General features: G+C 41.6%; 1 protein-coding gene across 3 annotated transcripts in view; it reads left to right on the top strand.

Moving 5' to 3' along the window:
• Positions 1–26,580, top strand: part of ccser1 (coiled-coil serine-rich protein 1) — a 397,790-nt gene that overhangs the window by 221,687 nt on the left and 149,523 nt on the right. For all 3 annotated transcript variants that reach the window (XM_061929002.1, XM_061929001.1, XM_061929003.2), the window contains exon 10: positions 1,213–1,293. In XM_061929002.1, the coding sequence (XP_061784986.1) occupies positions 1,213–1,293 (81 nt within the window). The remainder of the gene's footprint in view (positions 1–1,212; positions 1,294–26,580) is intronic.

Genomic DNA, 26,580 nt, shown 5'->3' with positions numbered 1-26,580 from the left:
GATTTCCCCATTAATTTGAGCGAGGATGAAAGATTCGTGGATGAGGAAAGTGAGAGTGAAGGACTAGAGGGCAGTGGGAGTGATTCAGATAGGGAAGATGCTGTGACAGGCGGGTGGGACCTGATATTCAGCTGGGAATGACTAAAACAGTAAATAAACACAAGACATATACAGTATATACTCTATTAGCCACAACACAACCAGGCTTATATTTAATATGCCACAAATTAATCCCGCATAACAAACACCTCCCCCCTCCCGTCCATATAACCCGCCAATACAACTCAAACACCTGCACAATACACTCAATCCCACAGCCCAAAGTACCGTTCACCTCCCCAAAGTTCATACAGCACATATATATCCCCAAAGTCCCCAAAGTTACGTAGGTGACATGCACATAGCGGCACGCACGTACGGGCAAGCGATCAAATGTTTGGAAGCCGCAGCTGCATGCGTACTCACGGTACCGCGTCTGCGTATCCAACTCAAAGTCCTCCTGGTAAGAGTCTCTGTTGTCCCAGTTCTCCACAGGCTAATGTTAAAGCTTGACTGTCATCTTTCGGGAATGTAAACATTGAAACACCGGCTGTGTTTGTGTTGTTGCTGCAGCCGGCCGCAATACACCGCTTCCCACCTACAGCTTTCTTCTTTGCTGTCTCCATTGTTCATTGAACAAATTGCAAAAGATTCACCAACACAGATGTCCAGAATACTGTGGAATTTTGCGATGAAAACAGACGACTTAATAGCTGGCCACCATGCTGTCCCAAAATGTCCTCTACAATCCGTGACGTCACGCGCTGACGTCATCATACCGAGACGTTTTCAGCAGGATATTTCGCGCAAAATTTAAAATTGCACTTTAGTAAGCTAACCCAGCCATATTGGCATGTGTTGCAATGTTAAGATTTCATCATTCATGTATAAACTATCAGACTGCGTGGTCGGTAGTAGTGGGTTTCAGTAGGCCTTTAAAGGACTAAAACAGCAGAGCGCTCTTTATAAGCTGTCAGGTTTCCAGGGTGAAAAAGCAAAATAACGGGAGTTGCGGTAGATCGGTGTGGTGCAAGTGGGCGCGGGGCATGGGGATCTGCAGGGGGGGGGGGGTATGGTTGGAAGAGCGTGCAACTATTCTAATTAATCTCCATTTGATGTTCACTCTGTCTCTTTTTGGACACGGCTGACCGTGTTTGTGTGTTTTGTATGCAGGAGAGTGCCAAAGCTGCCCTGAAGATGAAAGACGGCCATGCGAGCGACCGCGCTACACAGACGGAACACATGGGACCGGAGGTGAGAGAGAGTGAGAGAGAGCGACACCAAATAATGGCTCGCAAAAAAAAACCTTCCCTCCTCGCCTGTAACGTCCCATCTTTTAAAAACACATTTTATACTGGGCCACGGCGTCTCTCCGTCTCTTTTCTAATGTTCGTTTCCATCTCTTTAAGAGCATCTTTTCATGTGGTGCAAAAGCTCTAATCCATCATGCTTCCTCGTGAAACTGCTGTGACATTCACAAGATAGTCCACTACCTCCTCCTCAATTCCCACAACGCTCGTGGAGGCTGCCGTGTTGCGCTTTACCTGCGCGCCTTCCTCACGCCCTCAGTTGACATGGCCTCCTTGGCTTCACCGGTGGCTGACAGTATGGGAACGCGGTCCACATAATGAATGTCTCCTTACAGTGGTAACAGGAACAGCGTGTTAGGGGTCACTTTGTCTTTTTGTCGTCATTTCCACCTAACTGCTGCAGCTGCTTTTAAAGCAGGATATGACACTCATTTATCTCTGTGCTGTACGGATACTCAACTGGTGGCTTGCGAGCCAAATGCAGCAATGACATCAGATAGACTGTGACTAATGCATTTGCAGCTAATTCCCGAAAACACCAGACTATTCCTGTCACAGAGAGGATCTTTGACTGGTGTTTTTGCTACGAAGCAGCACAACGCTTTAGCGGTTTTTTTTGGTTTTTTTTGCAGTAGGTCCTGTTGTGTTTTGGACCAGTTGTTCCTCCCAGGGAATTCAAGTCACAAGTCGCTCCCAAGCTCTTTACGACACTTAAAGCTGAGTTGAAAAACCACCAGAGACAGAATAGGTATTTTGTAATATATTTGCAAAATTTTGCATATACATTGAGACCAGTCCAGCATAGAACATTCAATCGCGCCGCCAAGAAACCCTCTCCTCTCTTAAGTCTCTCTTCCTCCCACCCTGGCAGTCATGTCTCTCCAGCCAAAACACATGCCCATTATCTCTCTTCCTAACATTCCTCACTCAAGGTTAAGCACACAGTTTTGCAGACAACCAAAAGACCACAATTGGAAGAAAAACACTAGCTGTTTTGTAATATGATTATGAATGAAAAGAAGTAACACTTAAATTCGGATATATGTAAATATCTGCCTCCGACAGTCCTTAAAAAAACAAAACAGCACTACTTCCACTCACAGGCTCTTTTACACAAAATGTACCATTAGGACAGTTAGGGCTGGGCGATACGGCCTTTTATTAATATCTCGATATGTTTAGGCCATGTCACGATACACGATATATATCTCGATATTTTGCCTTAGCCTTGAATGAACACTTGATGCATATAATCACAGAAGTATGATGATTCTATGTGTCTACATTAAAACATTCTTCTTCATACTGCATTAATATATGCTACCTTTAAACTTTCATGCAGAGAGGGAAATCACAACTAAGTCAATTAACCAAAACTGTATTTCTTAAACAGTTAAGCAGTGGCACAAACATTCATGTCATTTCCAAAACAGAAAGTGCAAGATTGGCAGAGACATTTTAAAACAAGCTATTAGTGCACTTTTGTGCATGATGTCACTAAGATCAGTGGTCCCCAACCACCGGGCCGCGGCCTGGTACCGATCCGTGGATCGATTGGTACCGGGCCGCACAAGAAATTAAAAAAAACAAAACTATTTTTTAATTTTTTTTTTATTTGTATTAAATCAACATAAAAAACACAAGCATTCACACTCATTCACAGAAAAGAGTTGTTTCTTTCTGTTATTAATATTTCTGGTTCCTATTTCTGGTCTGTCTATCTGTGTTGGCCCTGCGATGAGGTGGCGACTTGTCCAGGGGGTACCCCGCCTTCTGCCCGATTGTAGCTGAGATAGGCTCCAGCGACCCCAAAGGGAATAAGCGGTAGAAAATGGATGGATGGATGGATGGTTCCTGCATTATATATCAATATAGATCAATACAGTCTGCAGGGATACAGTCCGTAAGCACACATGATTGTATTTTTTTATGACAAAAAATAAAAAAATAAAATAAAATACCATACCGGCCGAAAATGCATAATAAAGAAGGAAAAAAACATATATAAATCGCACTGGAGTATAAGGCGCATTTTTGGGGGAAATTTATTTGATAAAAGCCAACACCAAGAATAGACATTTGAAAGGCAATTTGAAATAAATAAAGAATAGTGAACAACAGGCTGAATAAGTGTACGTTATATGAGGCATAAATAACCAACTGAGAGCGTGCCTGGTATGTTAACGTAACATATTATGGTAAGAGTCATTCAAATAACTATAACATATAGAACATGCTATACGTTTACCAAACAATCTGTCACTCCTAATCGCTAAATCCCATGAAATCTTATACGTCTAGTCTCTTACGTGAATGAGCTAAATAATATTATTCTGATATTTTAAGGTAACGTGTTAATAATTTCACACATAAGTCGCTCCTGAGTATAAGTCGCACCCCCCGAAAAAAACTGCGACTTATAGTCGGAAAAATACGGTATATTGACATATCGCCCAGCCCTACTTTATTGTAATTAAGTGTGGCGGGCTAGATCTGGTCCTGAGCTTTGACTTTGACACATGTCAAATAGAGGATCTTCGACTAAGGATTTTGCTTGTACGCCCTTAAAACAGCAATGCGCGCTTGTAATGTAGAGGATCTTTGACCTCAGTGCATCCTGTCTTATAAAGGTTACCTTGTGCTGGTGTATTTGTATCTTCTCCCCCCTCCCTGTGTTTACATGCTTTCAGTATGCAATGAAGTGTCATAGTCCAATGACGTGAGGGATTCTGCTCCACCAGTTAATGTTGTCCGATGCAAACTCGGCTCCACCTCTTCGGCTACTCGCAGTGTTTCTGAGCTTCAGGTGCTGCAGATGGAGATGACAGATGGTCCTGTGTGTATTTCTGACTTATGAGACTTTGGGGGAAAAAAGGTTGTCTTCGTATTTTGTATTTCATTTGCTCCCACACAGAACTATATAAACATTTGGATGACATAGTGAAGAATAGTAAACGAAACAACTGATTGAGTTCTTCTGCGTGTATTAAGAGCTGTGTGGCGGCAAGACAAATTTAAGCTATTCATGGTGGATTAGTGTGGGTGTATTTACCCTTGAACAACATGTACCATTTATTTAGAGACTGCAGATGGTTAACATACCTGCATCCCTGATGGCATGTTGCGAATTGCCCGAATGGCTTTATAAAGATGCTGTTAATGTCTTGGTCTCACGTTCATACTACTGGAGACCGCAGATACACTATACAGTGTATGTTGCATTTACCATCTGTCACCATGCCGTCATTTTTTAAATAACATTCTTAATCGTCACTCCAGTGTAAAAATAAGTTAACCACTGTTAAGTCGAATGTAAAACACTCCGTAATGTTAGTGATGATGAAAACAAAGTACCGTATTTTTCGGAGTATAAGTCGCACCGGAGTATAAGTCGCACCTGCCGAAAATGCATAATAAAGAAGGAAAAAAACATATATAAGTCGCACTGGAGCCCGGCCAAACTATAAAAAAAACTGAGACTTATAGTCCGAAAAATATGGTAAGTTGAACTTTAATAATTGTCACTCAAGTGTAAAAAGAAGTAGGAGCCATATGTAATAATTTAATGTCAAGTCATCATCAAATGGCCCTGATCTGTCAAAAGGCCTTAATAAATCATGTTCTTTTCGAATACCTCTATAACTGATAACAGTAGTTCAGCAGGGATATGCTCATTTCCAAATTCGATTTACACCCCCGAAATCTCGATGTCCCGTTCTCTACCGTTTTAACCAATTAGAAAGTTAGTGAGTGTGTCACATCCAGGCTGCCAGTTACGCACCGCCATCTTCGTCGAGCTACTGCCACTGGTGAAGTTACTAAACATGTCAGACCTTAGTAAATCTCAAAAGGCGTCGTTACGATTCTCAACTTATTCATGACAAAGCCAGGAACAAAATAAGGATTTGTAAGATGGAGACGATTGAAGGCGGAGAAGATTTTTTCATCTGACGTCAAACTTGCTCATTTCCTCCTTGATAGGTAAGTCAGGCATTTACGTTTTCTTATAACTTGTAATTAATGGAAATGGACATTTCGTATGTCAACTATATTGTCCAATACAGTCTATGATCTTGTCTAACAAAGCTAGTATGTTCGTGCAACGAATGGTTAGCATGCTAGCCCGGTCAATGACACATCGACATATAGGCTGATGGGGAAAATATATGCCTGTGCAAAAAGAAGTTAGCCAATAGAAGTTAAAGGAGCCATATGTAATAATTTAATGTCAAGTCATCATTAAATGGCCCTGATATGTCAAAAAGCCTTAATAAATCATGTTCTTTTTGAATACCTCTATAACTGATAACAGTAGTTCAGCCGGGATATGCTCATTTCCAAATTCGATTTAGAGCCCCGAAATCTTATTGTTTTCATCTCGATGTCCCGTCCTCCACCGTTTTAACCAATTAGAAAGTTAGTGAGTGTGTCACATCCAGGCTGCCAGTTACTCACCGCCATCTTCGTCTAGCTACTGCCACTGGTGAAGTTACTAAACATGTCAGACCTTAGTAAATCTTAAAAGGCGTCGTTACGATTCTCAACTTATTCATGACAAAGCCAGGAACAAAATAAGGATTTGTAAGATGGAGACGATTGAAGGCGGAGAATATTTTTTCATCTGACGCCAAACTTGCTAATTTCCTCCTTGATAGGTAAGTCAGGCGTTTACGTTTTCTTATTAATTGTAATAAATGGAAACGGACATTTCGTATGTCAACTATATTGTCCAATACAGCCTATGATCTTGTCTAACAAAGCTAGTATGTTCGTGCAACGAATGGTTAGCATGCTAGCCCGGTCAATGACACATCGACATATAGGCTAACGGGGGAAATATATGCCTGTGCAAAAATAAGTTAGCCAATAGAAGTTAAAGGAGCCATATGTAATAATTTAATGTCAAGTCATCATTAAATGGCCCTGATATGTCAAAAGGCCTTAATAAATCATGTTCTTTTCGAATACCTCTAGAACTGATAACAGTAGTTCAGCCAGGATATGCTTATTTCCAAATTCGATTTACAGCCCCAAAATCTTATTGTTTTCATCTCGATTTCCCGTCCTCTACCATTTTAACCAATCAGAAAGTTAGTGAGTGTGTCACATCCAGGCTGCCAGTTACGCACCGCCATCTTCGTCGAGCTACTGCCACTGGTGAAGTTACTAAACATTTCAGACCTTAGTAAATCTTAAAAGGCGTCGTTACGATTGTCAACTTATTCATGACAAAGCCAGGAACAAAAGAAGGATTTGTAAGATGGAGAAGATTGAAGGCGGAGAATATTTTTTCATCTGACGCCAAACTTGCTAATTTCCTCCTTGATAGGTAAGTCAGGCGTTTACGTTTTCTTATTAATTGTAATAAATGGAAATGGACATTTCGTATGTCAACTATATTGTCCAATACAGTCTATGATCTTGTCTAACAAAGCTAGTATGTTTGTGCAACGAATGCTTAGCATGCTAGCCCGGTCAATGACACATCGACATATAGGCTAACGGGTGAAATATATGCCTGTGCAAAAAAAAGTTAGCCAATAGAAGTTAAAGGAGCCATATGTAATAATTGAATGTCAAGTCATCATCAAATGGCCCTGATATGTCAAAGGGCCTTAATAAATCATGTTCTTTTCGAATACCTCTAGAACTGATAACAGTAGTTCAGCCGGGATATGCTCATTTCCAAATTCGATTTACAGCCCCGGAATCTTATTATTTTCATTTCGATGTCCCGTCCTCTAACGTTTTAACCAATTAGAAAGTTAGTGAGTGTGTCACATCCAGGCTGCCAGTTACGCACCGCCATCTTCGTCGAGCTACTGCCACTGGTGAAGTTACTAAACATGTCAGACCTTAGTAAATCTTAAAAGTTGTCGTTACGATTTTCAACTTATTCATGACAAAGCCAGGAACAAAATAAGGATTTGTAAGATGGAGACGATTGAAGGCGGAGAAGATTTTTTCATCTGACGCCAAACTTACTAATTTCCTCCTTGATAGGTAAGTCAGGCATTTACGTTTTATTATTAATTGTAATAAATGGAAATGGACATTTCGTATGTCAACTATATTGTCCAATACAGTCTATGATCTTGTCTAACAAAGCTAGTATGTTCGTGCAACGAATGGTTAGCATGCTAGCCCGGTCAATGACACATCGACATATAGGCTAACGGGGGAATATATGCCTGTGCAAAAATAAGTTAGCCAATAGAAGTTAAAGGAGCCATATGTAATAATTTAATGTCAAGTCATCATTAAATGGCCCTGATATGTCAAAAGGCCTTAATAAATCATGTTCTTTTCGAATACCTCTAGAACTGATAACAGTAGTTCAGCCGGGATATGCTTATTTCCAAATTCGATTTACAGCCCCAAATCTTATTGTTTTCATCTCGATTTCCCGCCCTCTACCATTTTAACCAATCAGAAAGTTAGTGAGTGTGTCACATCCAGGCTGCCAGTTACGCACCGCCATCTTCGTCGAGCTACTGCCACTGGTGAAGTTACTAAACATTTCAGACCTTAGTAAATCTTAAAAGGCGTCGTTACGATTGTCAACTTATTCATGACAAAGCCAGGAACAAAAGAAGGATTTGTAAGATGGAGACGATTGAAGGCGGAGAATATTTTTTCATCTGACGCCAAACTTGCTAATTTCCTCCTTGATAGGTAAGTCAGGCATTTACGTTTTCTTATTAATTGTAATAAATGGAAATGGACATTTCGTATGTCAACTATATTGTCCAATACAGTCTATGATCTTGCCTAACAAAGCTAGTATGTTCGTGCAACGAATGGTTAGCATGCTAGCCCGGTCAATGACACATCGACATATAGGCTAACGGGTGAAATGTATGCCTGTGCAAAAAGAAGTTAGCCAATAGAAGTTAAAGGAGCCATATGTAATAATTTAATGTCAAGTCATCATTAAATGGCCCTGATATGTCAAAAGGCCTTAATAAATAATGTTCTTTTCGAATACCTCTATAACTGATAACAGTAGTTCAGCTGGGATATGCTCATTTCCAAATTCGATTTACAGCCCCGAAATCTTATTGTTTTCATTTCAATGTCCCGTCCTCTACCGTTTTAACCAATTAGAAAGTTAGTGAGTGTGTCACATCCAGGCTGCCAGTTACGCACCGCCATCTTCGTCTAGCTACTGCCACTGGTGAAGTTACTAAACATGTCAGACCTCAGTAAATCTTAAAAGGCGTCGTTACGATTCTCAACTTATTCATGACAAAGCCAGGAACAAAACAAGGATTTGTAAGATGGCGACGATAAAGGCGGAGAATATTTTTTCATCTGACGCCAAACTTGCTAATTTCCTCCTTGATAGGTAAGTCAGGCATTTACGTTCTCTTATTACTTGTAATAAATGGAAATGGACATTTCGTATGTAAACTATATCGTCCAATACAGTCTATGATCTTGTCTAACAAAGCTAGTATGTTCGTGCAACCAATGGTTAGCATGCTAGTCCGGTCAATGACACATCGACATATAGGCTAATGGGGGAAATATATGCCTGTTGGCCTGTATGTCGATGTGTATTCGAACTGACAGGGCAAAATATATTTTCGACAAATAAAACCTATGTGGATATGGGTAGTGTCAGTGCCTATTTTGTTCTCAATATTCATTCATTCATTATTTATTTATTTCAGGCAATGACATAAAAAAGTACAAAGTTGACAACACATAATAATATAAATTAATATAGTGCAAAAGGTAATGTATAGTATGTAATATGCTGATACACTGAGGAAATGGGTTCCAACATAAGCACGGCTGTCATCATGGCAATGTGAAACGTATGGAGACAACCAAATCACATGACAATATAATTCCTCATTCGTGTTTGCATATTCTGGACTACATGTACCAAGTTATATGGCAATCTGAAACGTTTGAAACATTGGTAAAATGTCTCCTCTTTAGTTTTGGGCGTACATTAGGCTGCTGAGCATGCTCTACTTATTTCCACCAGTATAACCATTGCTACCGTTGGTTGTAGTTTGTTTTAGTCTTTGTTTTCTGATAGTACTGACAATAACAATATGATTGCCATTTGTTGTGATATTGTACGCAGCCATGACGTACTTCTTCCTGAAAATAGCCTAATTTGGTGTAAAATGTGTTTGTTAGAGATTTGTTATTGACAAAACGCTTGTTTATCCAGCTATTATGGTCCCAGCACCTCAACCCCTAGTAAGAGGCAGTGGAAGTTTGAAGTTCCTCGGAGTAGCCCATTCGATGGAGCTGAATTAGGCTGCGTATCTGGCAACCTCAGTCATGGAGAGGGGGAACGGACTAAAGAATTTTGACCGTGATTGCAGGACCATTTCTGGCCAGATTATTACATATGGCTCCTTTCAATATTGTCTACGTACAACAAACCCTCTACCTTAATTTTTTTTGATGGAGACAAATGCAAAAGTAACAGGCGTAAATGCGCCTCACTTTCTAACACTGTTAATCATCACGCCAGTGTAAAAAGACTTTAACCCCTGTTAATACTCGAATTTAATGCTTCTTAGTAGAGATGTCCGATTATATCGGACTGCCGATATTATCGGCCGATAAATGCTTTAAATTATCGGTATCGGTTTCAAAATTATCGATATCGGTTTCAAAAAGTAACATTTATGACTTTTTAAAACGCCGCTGACGTAAGGAGAAGTACAGAGCGCCAATAAACCTTAAAGGCACTGCCTTTGCGTGCCGGCCCAATCACATAATATCTACGTCTTTTCACACACACAAGTGAATACAATCATACTCGGTCAACAGCCATACAGGTCACACTGAGGGTGGCCGTATAAACAACTTTAACACTGTTACAAATATGCGTCACACTGTGAACCCACACCAAACAAGAATGACAAACACATTCCGGGAGAACATCCGCACTGTAACACAACATAAACACAACAGAACAAATAGCCAGAACCCCTTGCACCACTAACTCTTCCGGGACACTTTTTTTTTCCATAACTTGAGTTGATTTATTTTGGAAAACCTTGTTACATTGTTTAATGCATCCAGCGGGGCATCACAACAAAGTTAGGCATAATAATGTGTTAATTCCACGACTGTATATATCGGTATCGGTTGATATCGGTGTCAGGTTCAAACACTGATGACATCTATTAAACAAGACAAGAGGCAAAGAATTAAACGGAGACAGGATTCAATTTGGACTCAATTGAGGAGACACGCCTGGACACACTGTACTCTTGTACAGTCTCCAGCACGCTCTGCCAAAAGATTGCACTCCTCCTTCTTTATTTGACTTTCTCCGACCACCTGACCACCGCTTCCACTTCCAGAGGGAAGTGGGTCGTAAACAGCGTTGCCTTTGGTTACAGAATAGTTCAAAAGAAGAAGTCGTAAAATAGTTCAAAAAGAGTTCCATAAAATAGTTCAAAGAGAGTTCGTAAAATACTTCAAAAAGAGGTCGTCTGGAAATTGGGCAGATCCTGTCTGCTCTCCGCTCTGAAAAGAAAAGAACACAGGAACACCTTTATCTTCACCTTTATCTTTATCTGGACTCAATTGAGGAGACACGCCTGGACACACTGTACTCTTGTACAGTCTCCAGCACGCTCTGCCAAAAGATTGCACTCCTCCTTCTTTATTTGACTTTCTCCGACCACCTGACCACCGCTTCCACTTCCAGAGGGAAGTGGGTCGTAAATAGCGTTGCCTTTGGTTACAGAATAGTTCAAAAGAAGAAGTCGTAAAATAGTTCAAAAAGAGTTCCATAAAACAGTTCAAAGAGAGTTCGTAAAATACTTCAAAAAGAGGTCGTCTGGAAATTGGGCAGATCCTGTCTTCTCTCCGCTCTGAAAAGAAAAGAAAACAGGAACACCTTTATCTTCACCTTTATCTTTATCTGGACTCAATTGAGGAGACACGCCTGGACACACTGTACTCTTGTACAGTCTCCAGCACGCTCTGCCAAAAGATTGCACTCCTCCTTTATTTGACTTTCTCCGACCACCTGACCACCGCTTCCACTTCCAGAGGGAAGTGGGTCGTAAACAGCTTTGCCTTTGGTTACAGAATAGTTCAAAAGAAGAAGTCGTAAAATAGTTCAAAAAGAGTTCCATAAAACAGTTCAAAGAGAGTTCGTAAAATACTTCAAAAAGAGGTCGTCTGGAAATTGGGCAGATCCTGTCTGCTCTCCGCTCTGAAAAGAAAAGAACACAGGAACACCTTTATCTTTATCTGGACTCAATTGAGGAGACACGCCTGGACACACTGTACTCTTGTACAGTCTCCAGCACGCTCTGCCAAAAAGATTGCACTCCTCCTTCTTTATTTGACTTTCTCCGACCACCTGACCACCGCTTCCACTTCCAGAGGGAAGTGGGTCGTAAACAGCGTTGCCTTTTGTTACAGAATAGTTCAAAAGAAGAAGTCGTAAAATAGTTCAAAAAGAGTTCCATAAAACAGTTCAAAGAGAGTTCGTAAAATACTTCAAAAAGAGGTCGTCTGGAAATTGGGCAGATCCTGTCTTCTCTCCGCTCTGAAAAGAAAAGAACACAGGAACACCTTTATCTTCACCTTTATCTTTATCTGGACTCAATTGAGGAGACACGCCTGGACACACTGTACTCTTGTACAGTCTCCAGCACGCTCTGCCAAAAAGATTGCACTCCTCCTTCTTTATTTGACTTTCTCCGACCACCTGACCACCGCTTCCACTTCCAGAGGGAAGTGGGTCGTAAACAGCGTTGCCTTTTGTTACAGAATAGTTCAAAAGAAGAAGTCGTAAAATAGTTCAAAAAGAGTTCCATAAAACAGTTCAAAGAGAGTTCGTAAAATACTTCAAAAAGAGGTCGTCTGGAAATTGGGCAGATCCTGTCTTCTCTCCGCTCTGAAGTCCTTGGGCCAGAACAACATCCTTCTGTTGATTACCATACATGATTACCATACATGCCCCCCCCCCCCCCCCCCCGCCCTACACAGTGGAGTTTTACGAGCCTTACTCTTGGTAGGTTTCAAAGACAGCTTTTGTCTTCTTGCCTGGAACTCATTTCAACACAAAGTTTTTTGTGATAACTTACAAACAATTATTCTAACAATCTGTATCGGTAATTAAGAGTTGGACAATATCGGAATATCGGCAAAAAAGCCAATATCGGACATCTCTACTTCTTAGCATTCTTGATTGCCGTGTAAGTGCAAAAATAAGTTAACCACTGATCCAAAATTTTACAAAAATAAATAATAACCCTTGTACATTCTTCATTACATCTCACGTTCTATCTCTCTTAACACAACCCCGTTGAGGCTGCTCCGTCTTCCTTAAAGTGTCCCAAAAAGCTAAAAGAAAAAGCAACCGCCAATAATGCGAGCTGGTTATGTTGACATATTGCGTGACATCATTAACAATTCCACTCTTGTTGTTGTCCATGTTTATTTCGAACATGCATTACAGTATGATTCGTCACATATTTCCATTTGCTCATGTCGGAAAAAGAGTACAGTAGGAAGAAGCAGTGTTTATTTAATCCTACCTCTTTTCCACTTCATAGCACTGTAAATAAATTGCACTTTTAGGCACTAAACACATTTCTTGTGTTTGCATTTATTTAGTTTGACCACGCGAGATGTCATTATGACTTAGTCGTGTTATTTCCTTATTCTTATGTTTATTTAAAAGCTTTTATCACGCATCCGGTAGCTCAACACCCACTCACACTAATGCATTTCCGATAATGTAGCCAGCGATGGCCTCACCTTTACTGAATGGTTCTTTCGGCTTAAGCAAGCAAAAGTGAGGCTTTGTCTTTTATGTTCTGCATATTTTTATAAGTGTTTGTTTGGTAACGCAGCCATTAGTCCTGAGTAGCAAAGTCGATAAAAACAATGTCCCTGAACGTAACTTTAGTAAAATCGGTTGCCTTAGACAGCACACACAGTCATTATCGTGTTATATTTGTTGTCATGCCTCATGGCATAATTCCATTATAAGCGCGGGGATGCCATTAATAAAGCTTCTATTTAGTTATTTTTCTTGCCATTTTCCCCTCTTATTTTTTTTTAAATAAATAGATATTTGGTATTTATTTTTTATATGATTATAATTTAAGTAGTTTGCAGGTTTGCTGTTGAATTTTTTTAATGTTAATGGATAAGTTTACAATTGAACATGTTGGAAGAAAATGTTCTTATTTATGTCATGTCTGTGTAATCATGTTTTGTTTAGTTATTGGACTCTTTAGTTTCTGGCTTTTCACTCCCTTGTCTTGTTTCCATGATTACCCATTAGTTTCACCTGTTCCACGTTTGGACTCATTGTGCACTCTTGTTTATCACCATAGCAACCCATTAGTTTTCACCTGTCACGTCACGCACCTGTTTCACGCTTTGAGTCACGCACCTGTTTTCGTTAATCATGTCTGTAGTATTTAAGTTCAGTGTTTTCAGTTTGTCTTTCTGGTGACATCTCCACATTTATGCCTCTGCACATTTCTGACTCTTTTTTCATGTCCATCGTTCACGCTGCTCCTTTTTGTCCATGCCAAGTAAGTTTTGTTTATTATTGCCACAGTTAGTGTTTTTTGTTGTTCATAGTTTTTGCCTTTGTGCAAGTGTTTGGTTTCATAGTTTGTTCTCCGCCATTGTGCGCGCCTTTTGTTTACTTCCTTGTTTTGTATTTATAGTGTTTAAATAAAAATGTACCTTCATTCCCGTCTCGCCCGAGCCAACTTTCTGTTGCCTTCGAGAAAAACTAAACCCCAGGACCAAGTCATGACAGTATGTCACCAGCAAGACAAACTGAAAACACTGAACTTAAATACTACAGACATGATTAACGAAAACAGGTGCGTGACTCAAAACGTGAAACAGGTGCGTGACGTGACAGGTGAAAACTAATGGGTTGCTATGGTGATAAACAAGAGTGCACAATGAGTCCAAACGTGGAACAGGTGAAACTAATGGGTAATCATGGAAACAAGACAAGGGAGTGAAAAGCCAGAAACTAAAGAGTCCAATAACTAAACAAAACATGACTAAGACAAAACATGATTACACAGACATGACAATTTAATCCTACTCTTTTTTTTCCATGTCTCAGCATTGTTCACTCCCCGTGATTAAATGTTATCAGTTCTTGCTAGGAGAAATAATTAAATAATTGAGAAATTGCAACTATTGACAGCTAATAATGTGTTGAAATAAAAGAGAAAAAATAATAATTAAAATGCAGAGATTAAAGGTAAATGAATAAATATGTACAAATATTTTTGGTGACTACCTTTTAGTAAAAATAATACTCTTCCTATGTCAAAGAGTATTCAACATGTGGTTGAGCTTTTTGTGTCTCCCAAAGACTATAAAAATTGGACCCATTACCTCCCTGCTTGGCACTTAGCATCAAGGGTTGGAATTGGGGGTTAAATCAGCAAAATTGATTCCCGGGTGCGGCCACTGCTGCTGCTCACTGCTCCCCTCACCTCCCAGGGGGTGATCAAAGGTGATGGGTCAAATGCAGAGAATAATTTCGCCACACCTAGTGTGTGTGTGTCAATCATTGGTACTAGAGATGTCCGATAATATCGGACTGCCGATATTATCGGCCGATAAATGCTTTAAAATGTAATATCGGAAATTATCGGTATCGGTTTCAAAAAGTAAAATTCATGACTTTTAAAATTTACGGACGTAGGGAGAAGTACCGAGCGCCAATAAACCTTAAAGGCACTGCCTTTGCGTGCCGGCCCAATCACATACTATCCATGGCTTTTCACACACACAAGTAAATGCAAACCATACTTGGTCAACAGCCATACAGGTCACACTGAGGGTGGCCGTATAAACAACTTTAACACTGTTACAAATATGCGCCACACTGTGGACCCACACCAAACAAGAATGACAAACAGAGAACATCTGCACCGTAACACAACAGAACAAATACCCAGAACCCCTTGCAGCACTAACTCTTCCGGGACGCTACAATATACAATCCCCGCTACCCCCTACCCCTGCCCACCTCAACTTTCTCATGCTCTCTCAGGGAGAGCATGTCCCAAATTCCAAGCTGCTGTTTTGAGGCATGTTAATAAAAATTAATGCACTTTGTGACTTCAATAATAAATATGGCAGTGCCATGTTGGCATTTTTTTTTTCCATAACTTGAGATGATTTATTTTGGAAAAACTTGTTACATTGTTTAATGCATCCAGCGGGGGCATCACAACAAAATTAGGCATAATAATGTGTTAATTCCACGACTGTATATATCGATATATCGGGTAATTAAGAGTTGGACAATATCGGAATATCGGATATCGGCAAAAAAGCCATTATCGGACATCTCTAATTTGTACTTTAACTTTAACTTTATATTACGGTGCGCCCTATGGTCCAAAAAAAACAACGATAATTCAACTTACTGCATTTTTGCTCCCGCCATGTGCCTTAAGAAATGCGGTCCTTGAGCAGATTGACTTTTGGAAGTGTCAGCTTGATATTCACAGCAGGTATAGGGGAACCATGCCAGGATTTGTGACAAGTGATGCATTCATTGCTACCAAAAAAAAAAGAAAAAAAAAAAAGTCCTTTCAGCTCCAGTGTCCTCGGCTTGCTGAAACGCAGCGTCCAAAATTTAGGACGCGTGGTCGGTGCTCAAGCATACAACTTTGTGATCTATTCTAAGGCCTAGAGTAGCACCTCCATATGCTCGTCTCCCCCTGCCCCTTTGAGTAGACGGGCTCTTAATTAGAGGAGCAGCTGGCTGCCCGCTAGCAAGGTGGGCTAGCAGCGCAGGTGACTTAGCTCAGCAGTGGCTTGCAGCATGTGCGGCCTGATTTGAGACTACTCCCCCACCCCCCCCTCCCGACCCCTCAAGAGCGTGCTCATGAGTAGGAAGATAATGCAGCTATGTAGGTTAGCTACCTCGGTGCCCCATTGGCTAGCAGCGGAAAGTATGTCTTCAAGTGGGGCAGCTATTTCCACTGCTTCTGGAGGTCGAGCATCAAAATATGACTTGATCATCCCCCCTTACTCTTTTTCTGCACTCTTGTTTTCCCTCGGTCACATAACGACCCGTCACTTGTGTCCCAACTTTAGAGGGGAACTGCACTTATTTACGAATTGTTCCTATCGTTCACAAGCATTACGAGAGACATGACGATAGATCAGTGGTTCTTAACCTGGGTTCGATCGAACCCTCGGGGTTCGGTGAGTCGGGCTCAGGGGTTCGGCGGAGGTCGAGACACACCCGACTCATCGTGTAAATAAAAACTTCTCCCTATCGGCGTATTACGGATACGACAACAGTGGAAGTCAGACTGGTTTGCAGGTGTGTAATTTGTTGTGAGTTCATGCACTGTGTTGGTTTTGTTCTTTGAACAAGGTGATGTTCATGCACGGTTCATTTTGTGCACCAATAAAAAAAACGTGTAACACTTTAGTATGGGGAACATATTCACCATTAATTAGTTGCTTATTAACATGCAAATTAGTAACATATTGGCTCTTAACTAGTCATTGTTAAAGGGGAACATTATCACCAGACCTATGTAAGCGTCAATATATACCTTGATGTTGCAGAAAAAAGACCATATATTTTTTTAACCGAATTCCGAACTCTAAATGGGTGAATTTTGGCAAATTAAACGCCTTTCTTATATTCGCTCTCGTCCAATTTCTTGCCACTTTCGCATCTTTGGGCCACTGGTGCAAATTGAATCCGTCCCTGTTCGTGTTGTTACACCCTCCGACAACACACCGACGAGGCATGATGTCTCCAAGGTACGGAAAACAGTCGAAAAAACGGAAAATAACAGAGCTGATTTGACTCGGTGTTTGAGAAAATGGCGGATTGCTTCCCGATGTGACGTCATCGCTCCGAGAGCGAATATTAGAAAGGCGTTTAATTTGTCAAAATTCACCCATTTAGAGTTCGGAAATCGGTTAAAAAAATATATGGTCTTTTTTCTGCAACATCAAGGTATACATTGACGCTTACATAGGTCTGGTGATAATGTTCCCCTTTAAATGTTTAGGTAACGTTAGTCTAGCTAACATTACTGCAGTCTTGGTTGACATAAGAGGTAGCGTTACTACAAGTGAGCAGATATGTAAATGAACCGGCAACAGTTAACGTTAGTTACTCACCAGCGTCGCCGCCACTGTAGCTGGGACTTGGGCAGCTGGCAGAAGAAGAGGGGCGTTCTTCATCGTCTCTGCCACTGCTTCTCCATGTGTCGAAGACACGACACGGTTCTCGAACTTTCAGGTTATGCGCAGCCTGAACATGTTTCAACATGCTTGTTGTGCTCCCCCCCCTCTTACACGAGAGCGAAGCCTGGCAATAATTGCATATTGCCGCTTCCTCTTTTTTTTTTGGTGAAATGAAGCCATGCCTTTGAGCGCTTTTTCCGGTCCATTGTTTTTCCTGCTTTCCCTATCTGCGCCTAATGACTGAGCTACGTGACGTCATTTCTTGTGATGTACCACAGGGCATTTCCTGTCGGGACGGGATTCAATCCCAGGGATTCGAATAAAGAACCAACTCTTTTTCTTTACTATAATGGTCTCGATAACGGGTACCGGTTCTCAAAAAGGGATTCGAGTCCGAGGATTCGGTTCTTTTCTTATCGAACAACCGGTTTCGAGCATCATCCCTACGAGTACGTCCTCCACTTTGTCATTTAATAGCATGAGCAAGTGTGTTTTTAGACTGGTGCAGTGGTATACTCGGGTCCACCTGTACACCGTATATGTAGTGCAGAACAATTGCAAGAAAATCCACATGGCAGCATGCCCTACCTACAGTATTTTTCAAGTCACTTTAAAGGGGAACATTATCACAATTTCAGAAGGGTTAAAACCATTAAAAATCAGTTCCCAGTGGCTTATTTTATTTTTCGAAGTTTTTTTCAAAATTTTACCCATCACGCAATATCCCTAAAAAAAGCTTCAAAGTGCCTGATTTTAACCATCGTTATAAACACCCGTCCATTTTCCTGTGACGTCACATAGTGAAGCCAACACAAACAAACATGGCGCATAGAACAGCAAGCTATAGCGACATTAGCTCGGATTCAGACTCGGATTTCAGCGGCTTAAGCGATTCAACAGATTACGCATGTATTGAAACGGATGGTTGTAGTGTGGAGGCAGGTAGCGAAAACGAAATTGAAGAAGAAACTGAAGCTATTGAGCCATATCGGTTTGAACCGTATGCAAGCGAAACCGACGAAAACGACACGACAGCCAGCGACACGGGAGAAAGCGAGGACGAATTCGGCGATCGCCTTCTAACCAACGATTGGTATGTGTTTGTTTGGCATTAAAGGAAACTAACAACTATGAACTAGGTTTACAGCATATGAAATACATTTAATAATAATAATAATAATAACTGGGATTTATATAGCGCTTTTCTAAGTACCCAAAGTCGCTTTACATGTAGAACCCATCAATCATTCACACCTGGTGGTGGTAAGCTACTTATATAGCCACAGCTGCCCTGGGGTAGACTGACGGAAGCGTGGCTGCAATTTGCGCCAACGGCCCCTCCAACCACCACCTATCATTCTTCATTCAATTCACCGGTGTGAGTGGCACCGGGGGCAAAGGGTGAAGTGTCCCGCCCAAGGACATAACGGCAGCGATTTTTTGGATGGTAAGAGGCGGGGAGCGAACCTGCAACCCTCAGGTTTCTGGCACGGTTGCTCTACCCACTACGCCATGCCGCCCCACATTTGGCAACAACATGCACTTTGAGAGTTCAGACAGCCCAATTTTCATCAATTAATATATTCTGTAGACATACCCTCATCCGCGCTCTTTTTCTGAAAGCTGATCTGTCCAGATTTGGAGTTGATGTCAGCAGGCCAGGGAAGCTAGGGTCGATAGCTCGCTCGTCTGCGCGAACAAACTGCCGCCATTGCTTGCCGTGCTACCGAGGCCCTTTGTCCCTGAATTGCTCACACACTCCGGCAGATTCAATGGGGGTCTGGCGGCAGATTTCTTTGACTTTATCGTTGGAAATGCATCTGCTTTGAGTGTCGCAGGATATCCACACATTCTTGCCATCTCTGTCGTAGCATAGCTTTCGTCGGTAAAGTGTGAGGAACAAACGTCCAATTTCTTGCCACTTTCGCATCTTTGGGCCACTGGTGCAACTTGAATCCGTCCCTGTTCGTGTTGTCACACCCTCCGACAACACACCGACGAGGCATGATGTCTCCAAGGTACGGAAAACAGTCGAAAAAACGGAAAATAACAGAGCTGATTTGACTCGGTGTTTGAGAAAATGGCAGATTGCTTCCCGATGTGACGTCACGTTGTGACGTCATCGCTCCGAGAGCGAATATTAGAAAGGCGTTTAATTCGCCAAAATTCACCCATTTAGAGTTCGGAAATCGGTTAAAAAAATATATGGTCTTTTTTCTGCAACATCAAGGTATATATTGACGCTTACATAGGTCTGGTGATAATGTTCCCCTTTAAAGGGACAGAGAAAGAAAGAACAAAAGTGGGCCTTGAGAAGAAGAGGAAAAAAGAAAAAGTTAAGGAGCTATTTTACGCCCTGCAGAGAATCTTATGAGCTGGAGGTATGGTGGCTGTTTGAATGTTTTTAGAGAAGGATTGAATAGATTGGATTTGCTTTATTTCAGCGAGCTAATTTCATGGGCATTCTTATAAGGAAGCTTTTATGGGGAGAATCAAAGGCTCTTGATGGTTACTTCTCTCTTGTTGCCGTTCTTATTGGCGCTTTGGCACCCGCTGCTGTTTTCTCCAAATTGCTGTCTTTACTTTTGCCTTCCTCTCTTTTGCTCTATCTGTTAAAACACTCATTAATCAACAAAATATTTACACATTACACTCAATGAATATGTATTGATATTATGGTTGACAAAAGATGATGGTATGTACACTGCAAAAAGTCAGTGGTCAGAAACAAGAAAAAAAAAATACAAAAATGAAGGGTATTTTATTTGAACTAAGCAAAATTATCTGCCAATAGAACAAGGAAAATTTGACTTGTCAAGACTTTCCAAAACAAGTAAAATTAGCTAACCTCAATGAACCCAAAAATACCTTAAAATAAGTATATATAAGTATATATTGTCATCAACACTCACTTTTTTAAAGTAATAATTTCTTATTTCAAGCATTTAAAAAAAAAATCATGACTTTGACACTATTGTGTCTCATAATTAAAACAAATGACAGCCAAATGGACTTTGCTGTTTTATTTTCAATGAAACAATAGAAAATACGTACTCGTATAGTAGTACAGTTGTTATTAGTGAGAATATACTTATTTTAAGTTATTTTCGGGTTCATTGAGGTTAGCTAATTTTACTTGTTTTGGAAAGTCTTGACAAGCCACATTTTCTTGTTCTATTGGCAGATAATTTTGCTTAGTTCAAGTAAAATACCCCAAATTTTTTTATTTTTTTGTTTTTGTTTTTGAACACTGTCTTTTTGCAGTGCAGTTAGTAACTGCAGACTATACATTAGTTGTGGTTAAGGTTTACCAAAGCAGAGGGTCCTGGGGAAAGTCAGATGGAGTATGTATGATAATTTAAGCCTCTGGTATGATTTGTCATTTCCCATCTGGCAACACTATAAGTCCCTCCCCAGGTATACGCCCAAGAAAGCCTAGTAAAAAAACAACAACAAAAAAAACAGGCTTTGCTACACATCTTCAAATATAGTCATGGGAGCATTACGTCTGATAATTGTGTTTATCTTCTATGAATTCTAGGATAACCTAGCATGATCAAATGTGAGTGCTATGTTGGCATTGTAGCTAACATAGCTATGCTAGTGTTCCTAGTGTGTATGTCCTTGTATGTGGTATGTAATATGTGGCATATATGTAAAAAGTGGATAAAGTACACAGAAGATACAGTCGTGGTCAAAACTTGTAAAGAACATAATGTCATGGCTGTCTTGAGTTTCCAATCATTTTTACAACTCTTATTGTTTTGTGATAGAGTGATGGGAGCACATACTTGTTGGTCACAAAAAACATTCATGAAGTTTGGTTCTTTTATGAATTTATTATGGGTCTACTGAAAATGTGACCAAATCTGCTGGGTCAAAAGTATACATACAACAATGTTAATATTTGGTTACATGTCCCTTGGCAAGTTTCACTGCATGCAATAAGGCGCTTTTGGTAGCCATCCACAAGCTTCCGGTTGAATTTGTGACCACTCCTCTTGACAAAATTGGTGCAGTTCAGCTAAATTTGTTGGTTTTCTGACATGGACTTGTTTCTTCAGCATTGTCCACACGTTTAAAGGCCTACTGAAACCCACTACTACCGACCACGCAGTCTGATTGTTTATATATCAATGATGAAATCCTAACATTGCAACACATGCCAATACGGCCGGGTTAGCTTACTAAAGTGCAATTTTAAATTTTGCGCGGAATATCCTGCTGAAAACGTCTCGGTATGATGACGTCAGCGCGTGGCGTCACGGATTGTAGAGGACATTTTGGGACAGCATGGTGGCCAGCTATTAAGTCGTCTGTTTTCATCGCAAAATTCCACAGTATTCTGGACATCTGTGTTGGTGAATCTTTTGCAATTTGTTCAATGAACAATGGAGACAGCAAAGAAGAAAGCTGTAGGTGGGAAGCGGTGTATTGCGGCAGGTGTTGTGCCGGATAACGCACCCCCGCCGTAGAATGCACCCCCTGACTGTTGTGCCGGACAACACAGCCGGTGTTTCATTGTTTACATTCCCGAAAGATGACAGTGAAGCTTTACCATTGGCCTGTGGAGAACTGGGACAATAGAGACTCTTACCAAGAGGACTTTAAGTTGGATACGTAGACGCGGTACCGTGAGTACGCATGCAGCTGCGGCTTCCAAACATTTGATCGCTTGCCCGTACGTGCGTGTCACGTACGTAACTTTGGGGACTTTGGGGAAATATATGTGCTATATGAACTTTGGGGAGGTGAATGATACTTTGGGCTGTGCATGTCACGTACGTAACTTTGGGGACTTTGGGGAAATATATGTGCTGTATGAACTTTGGGGAGGGGAACGATACTTTGGGCTGTGGGATTGAGTGTGTTGTGCAGGTGTTTGAGTTGTATTGGCGGGTTATATGGACGGGAGGGGGGAGGTGTTTGTTATGCGGGATTTATTTGTGGCATATTAAATATAAGCCTGGTTGTGTTGTGGCTAATAGAGTATATATATGTCTTGAGTTTATTTACTGTTTTAGTCATTCCCAGCTGAATATCAGGTCCCACCCGCCTCTCACAGCATCTTCCCTATCTGAATCGCTCCCACTGCCCTCTTGTCCTTCACTCTCACTTTCCTCATCCACAAATCTTTCATCTTCGCTCAAATTAATGGGGAAATCGTCGCTTTCTCGGTCCGAATCGCTCTCGCTGCTGGTGGCCATGATTGTAAACAATGTGCAGATGTGAGGAGCTCCACAACCTGTGACGTCACGCGCATATCGTCTGCTACTTCCGGTACAGGCAAGGCTAATGCTATCGACACACAAAATGGTGCTAGACTTAAAACATAATAATTAGAAGTGTCTGATAATGTTTTTTTTGCCGATATCCGATATTCCGATATTGTCCAACTCTTAAATACCGATTCCGATATCAACCGATACCGATATATGCAGTGGTGGAATTAACACATTATTATGACTAATTTTGTTGTGATGCCCTGCTGGATGCATTAAGCAATGTAACATGGTTTTCCAAAATAAATCAACTCAAGTTATGGAAAAAAAATGCCAACATGGCACTGCCACATTTATTATTGAAGTCAGAAAGTGCATTATTTTTTTTTAACATGCCTCAAAACAGCAGCTTGGAATTTGGGACATGCTCTCCCTGAGAGAGCATGAGGAGGTTGAGGTGGGCGGGGTTGAGGGGGAGGGGGGTCGAGGTGGGGTGGCGGGTAGCGGGGGGTGTATATTGTAGCGTCTCGGAAGAGTTAGTGCTGCAAGGGATTCTGGGTATTTGTACCGTTGTGTTACGGTGCGGATGTTCTCCCGAAATGTGTTTGTCATTCTTGTTTGGTGTGGGTTCACAGTGTGGCACATATTTGTAACAGTGTTAAAGTTGTTTATACGGCCACCCTCAGTGTGACCTGTATGGCTGTTGACCAAGTATGGTTTGCATTCACTTGTGTGCGTCAAAAGCCGTAGGTATTATGTGACTTGGCCGACACGCAAAGGCAGTGCCTTTAAGGTTTATTGGTGCTCTGTACTTCTTCCTACGTCCGTGTACACGGCGGCGTTTTAAAAAGTCATACATTTTACTTTTTGAAACCGATACCGATAATTTACGATATTACATTTTAAAGCATTTATCGGCCGATGATATCGGCAGTCCGGTATTGTCGGACATCTCTAATAATAATACACAATAAAAACATTAACAATACACAGGACCTCAGAGCTAACATTGTTAATAAAAAAAATTGTAGAACATGGATTGAGATGCCTGTGTAAAAGGCATTCACTTTCCCTGCCTTGTTGCATTGAAAGCAACTGTCGATTTCACATAAGAATTTAATATGCCAAGCATCGAGTTACCTGATCGTGTCGCAGTGTAAAAAAAAGCACACATTCGGGCAATATTTGTGATGCCAGTCAGTTCTATGTAAAAATGAACAGTACCGACACCATTTCTCAACATTGCGGGCTTCTGCATGAAAAAGGCTATGGTGCAAACTTCCCTGGCAAGAAAATGAAAGAGACTAGGGCGAGAATGAGCAGGGAGAGGTATACAGGTGAAACACCGGGCATACAGAAAATGGGGAAAGCAGTCAAGAAGCGTATGAAATGAGTTCAGGGAAGCGGGCGTGAAACATTCAAGAAGTAGATAAAAAAATCAAAAAGGTGTGTAGCGGAAATAACAGCGAAGATGGAGAGATGGGGAGGGAGAGAAAGTGCAGCAACATTAACCAAAAGACCAACTTAAAAAACCTGAGCGAGGCATTAGGGTGATTATAAAAATTTGAGAGGCGGACATGAAGCCCTGACATGAGAAGAGGAATGTATAAAAAGTCTAAATAGGGCAGCACACATCTCTTCCCCTCTCTCTTCTGTGAGTCCTTAGCAGCACTATTACACAGCGAGGACCACGATTGCACAAAATGATCTAGTTTACAGGAATAGGAGACCTACATAGTCCCAATCAACGCTGTGGACCAGCCTTCCTTCTACTTAAAGTGGCCCAGACGGACATGGAGAGTGCTGATGACGACGCACGTTGGCATGCGCCGCTATGTGTTGACGCGGGGTCCCCCCTCGAATCAACCACACGCTGCTGCAACAACACCCAAATCAGCCTGGCTATTGGAATCAATGACAGAGCAGCCTTGCAACACACAGAACAAGAATCGAGTCTGTAGAAATGTGCAGGTCATTACTTTTTACACGGCTGAAGATGCAAGGTACAGTTAGTGACCATTCGCACTCGGTCAATAGTTTCACCTTATTCTCATATAAATAGTCTTATAGTACAGTGCAAAAAGTCTTTAGACTCTTTGGAGCTTTTAACACCTTCCTAGACTACTGCAACACACTTCTTGTCGGGATCCCCAGCAAGAACATCCTGCAATACATACAGAATAGTGCTGCTAGGATCCTGTTGGTTTTGATGCTTCTTTTGAATTCTGTGAAAATTGTCTCCATTTTTCCATCCATCCATCTTCTTCCGCTTATCCGAGGTCGGGTCGCGGGGGCAGCAGCCTAAGCAGGGAAGCCCAGACTTCCCTCTCCCCAGCCACTTCGTCCAGCTCTTCCTGTGGGACCCCGTGGCGTTCCCAGGCCAACCGGGAGACATAGTCTTCCCAACGTGTCCTGGGTCTTCCCCGCGGCCTCCTACCGGTCGGACGTGCCCTAAACACCTCCCTAGGGAGGCGTTCGGGTGGCATCCTGACCAGATGCCCGAACCACCTCATCTGGCTCCTCTCGATGTGGAGGAGCAGCGGCTTTACTTTGAGCTCCTCCCGGATGTCAGAGCTTCTCACCCTATCTCTAAGGGAGAGACCCGCCACCCGGCGGAGGAAACTCATTTCGGCCGCTTGTACCCGTGATCTTGTCCTTTCGGTCATAACCCAAAGCTCATGACCATAGGTGAGGATGGGAATTTAGATCGACCGGTAAATTGAGAGCTTTGCCTTCCGGCTCAGCTCCTTCTTCACCACAACGGATCGATACAGCGTCCGCATTACTGAAGACGCCGCACCGATCCGCCTGTCGATCTCACGATCCACTCTTCCCTCACTTGTGAACAAGACTCCGAGGTACTTGAACTCCTCCACTTGGGGCAAGATCTCCTCCCCAACCCGGAGATGGCACTCCACCCTTTTCCGGGCGAGAACCATGGACTCGGACTTGGAGGTGCTGATTCTCATCCCAGTCGCTTCACACTCAGCTGCGAACCGATCCAGTGAGAGCTGAAGATCCTGGCCAGATGAAGCCATCAGGACCTCCATTTTTTCACTGACAAAATTGTGTCAACTAGAGCCAGTTTATCTCAGCCTTCATACGACCCTTCTGTTCCTCTGCATTTCTCTTCTGTTTTCCATCAGTTTGAGCCGGTGTCCTTTTCTTTTTTTAAGTGACACAGTTAGTCATATGAAGCCCTCTGGTTCTCCTGCAGTTGCCCTCCCACCTCGCCTATTTAAGGAGGTACTTGCTACTATTGGAGCAAGTGTCCTTAACATTATCAATAGTAGCCTCTCTTCTGGAATAGTTCCAGTAGAGTTTAAACATGCAGTGGTACGACCTCTACTTAAAAAACCAAGCCTCGACCCCAGTGCCGGCCCAAGCCTCCATGGGGCCCTAAGCAAAATTTGATTTTGGGGCCCTCTATTTCTGCCAATAATATTGATTGTTGATCATTCACACACCTACTATAAACTCGTTGCGGCTCTGGCAGTGTTGTTTACATTATCCTATTGTCAGCCTGGCATGTCTTTACAAATGACATGTCATTTATAAAGACATGGGGGTGGCCCAGTTAAGAACATAAATAATACCAATGAATGAACGAATGATGTCCAGAGTGCCACATATGGTTCCTAATCTTAAAATGTAGAAAACATTCAGCTACAAGAGTGGCCTGGGGTTGAACAGTCCAAGTGATAAAGCTTTGTATTTACAGTAAAAGTGTCATCTTGTCTCATCAGTCTTGTACTTATTAGTCTTTAATTACTAGTTTACATTTTTAGTTAATT

Source organism: Nerophis lumbriciformis, linkage group LG33, assembly GCF_033978685.3.
Source record: "Nerophis lumbriciformis linkage group LG33, RoL_Nlum_v2.1, whole genome shotgun sequence".
Taxonomy (NCBI): domain Eukaryota; kingdom Metazoa; phylum Chordata; class Actinopteri; order Syngnathiformes; family Syngnathidae; genus Nerophis; species Nerophis lumbriciformis.
Note: the sequence above shows the minus strand (reverse complement) of the source record. Positions and strands in the feature narration are given on the sequence as shown.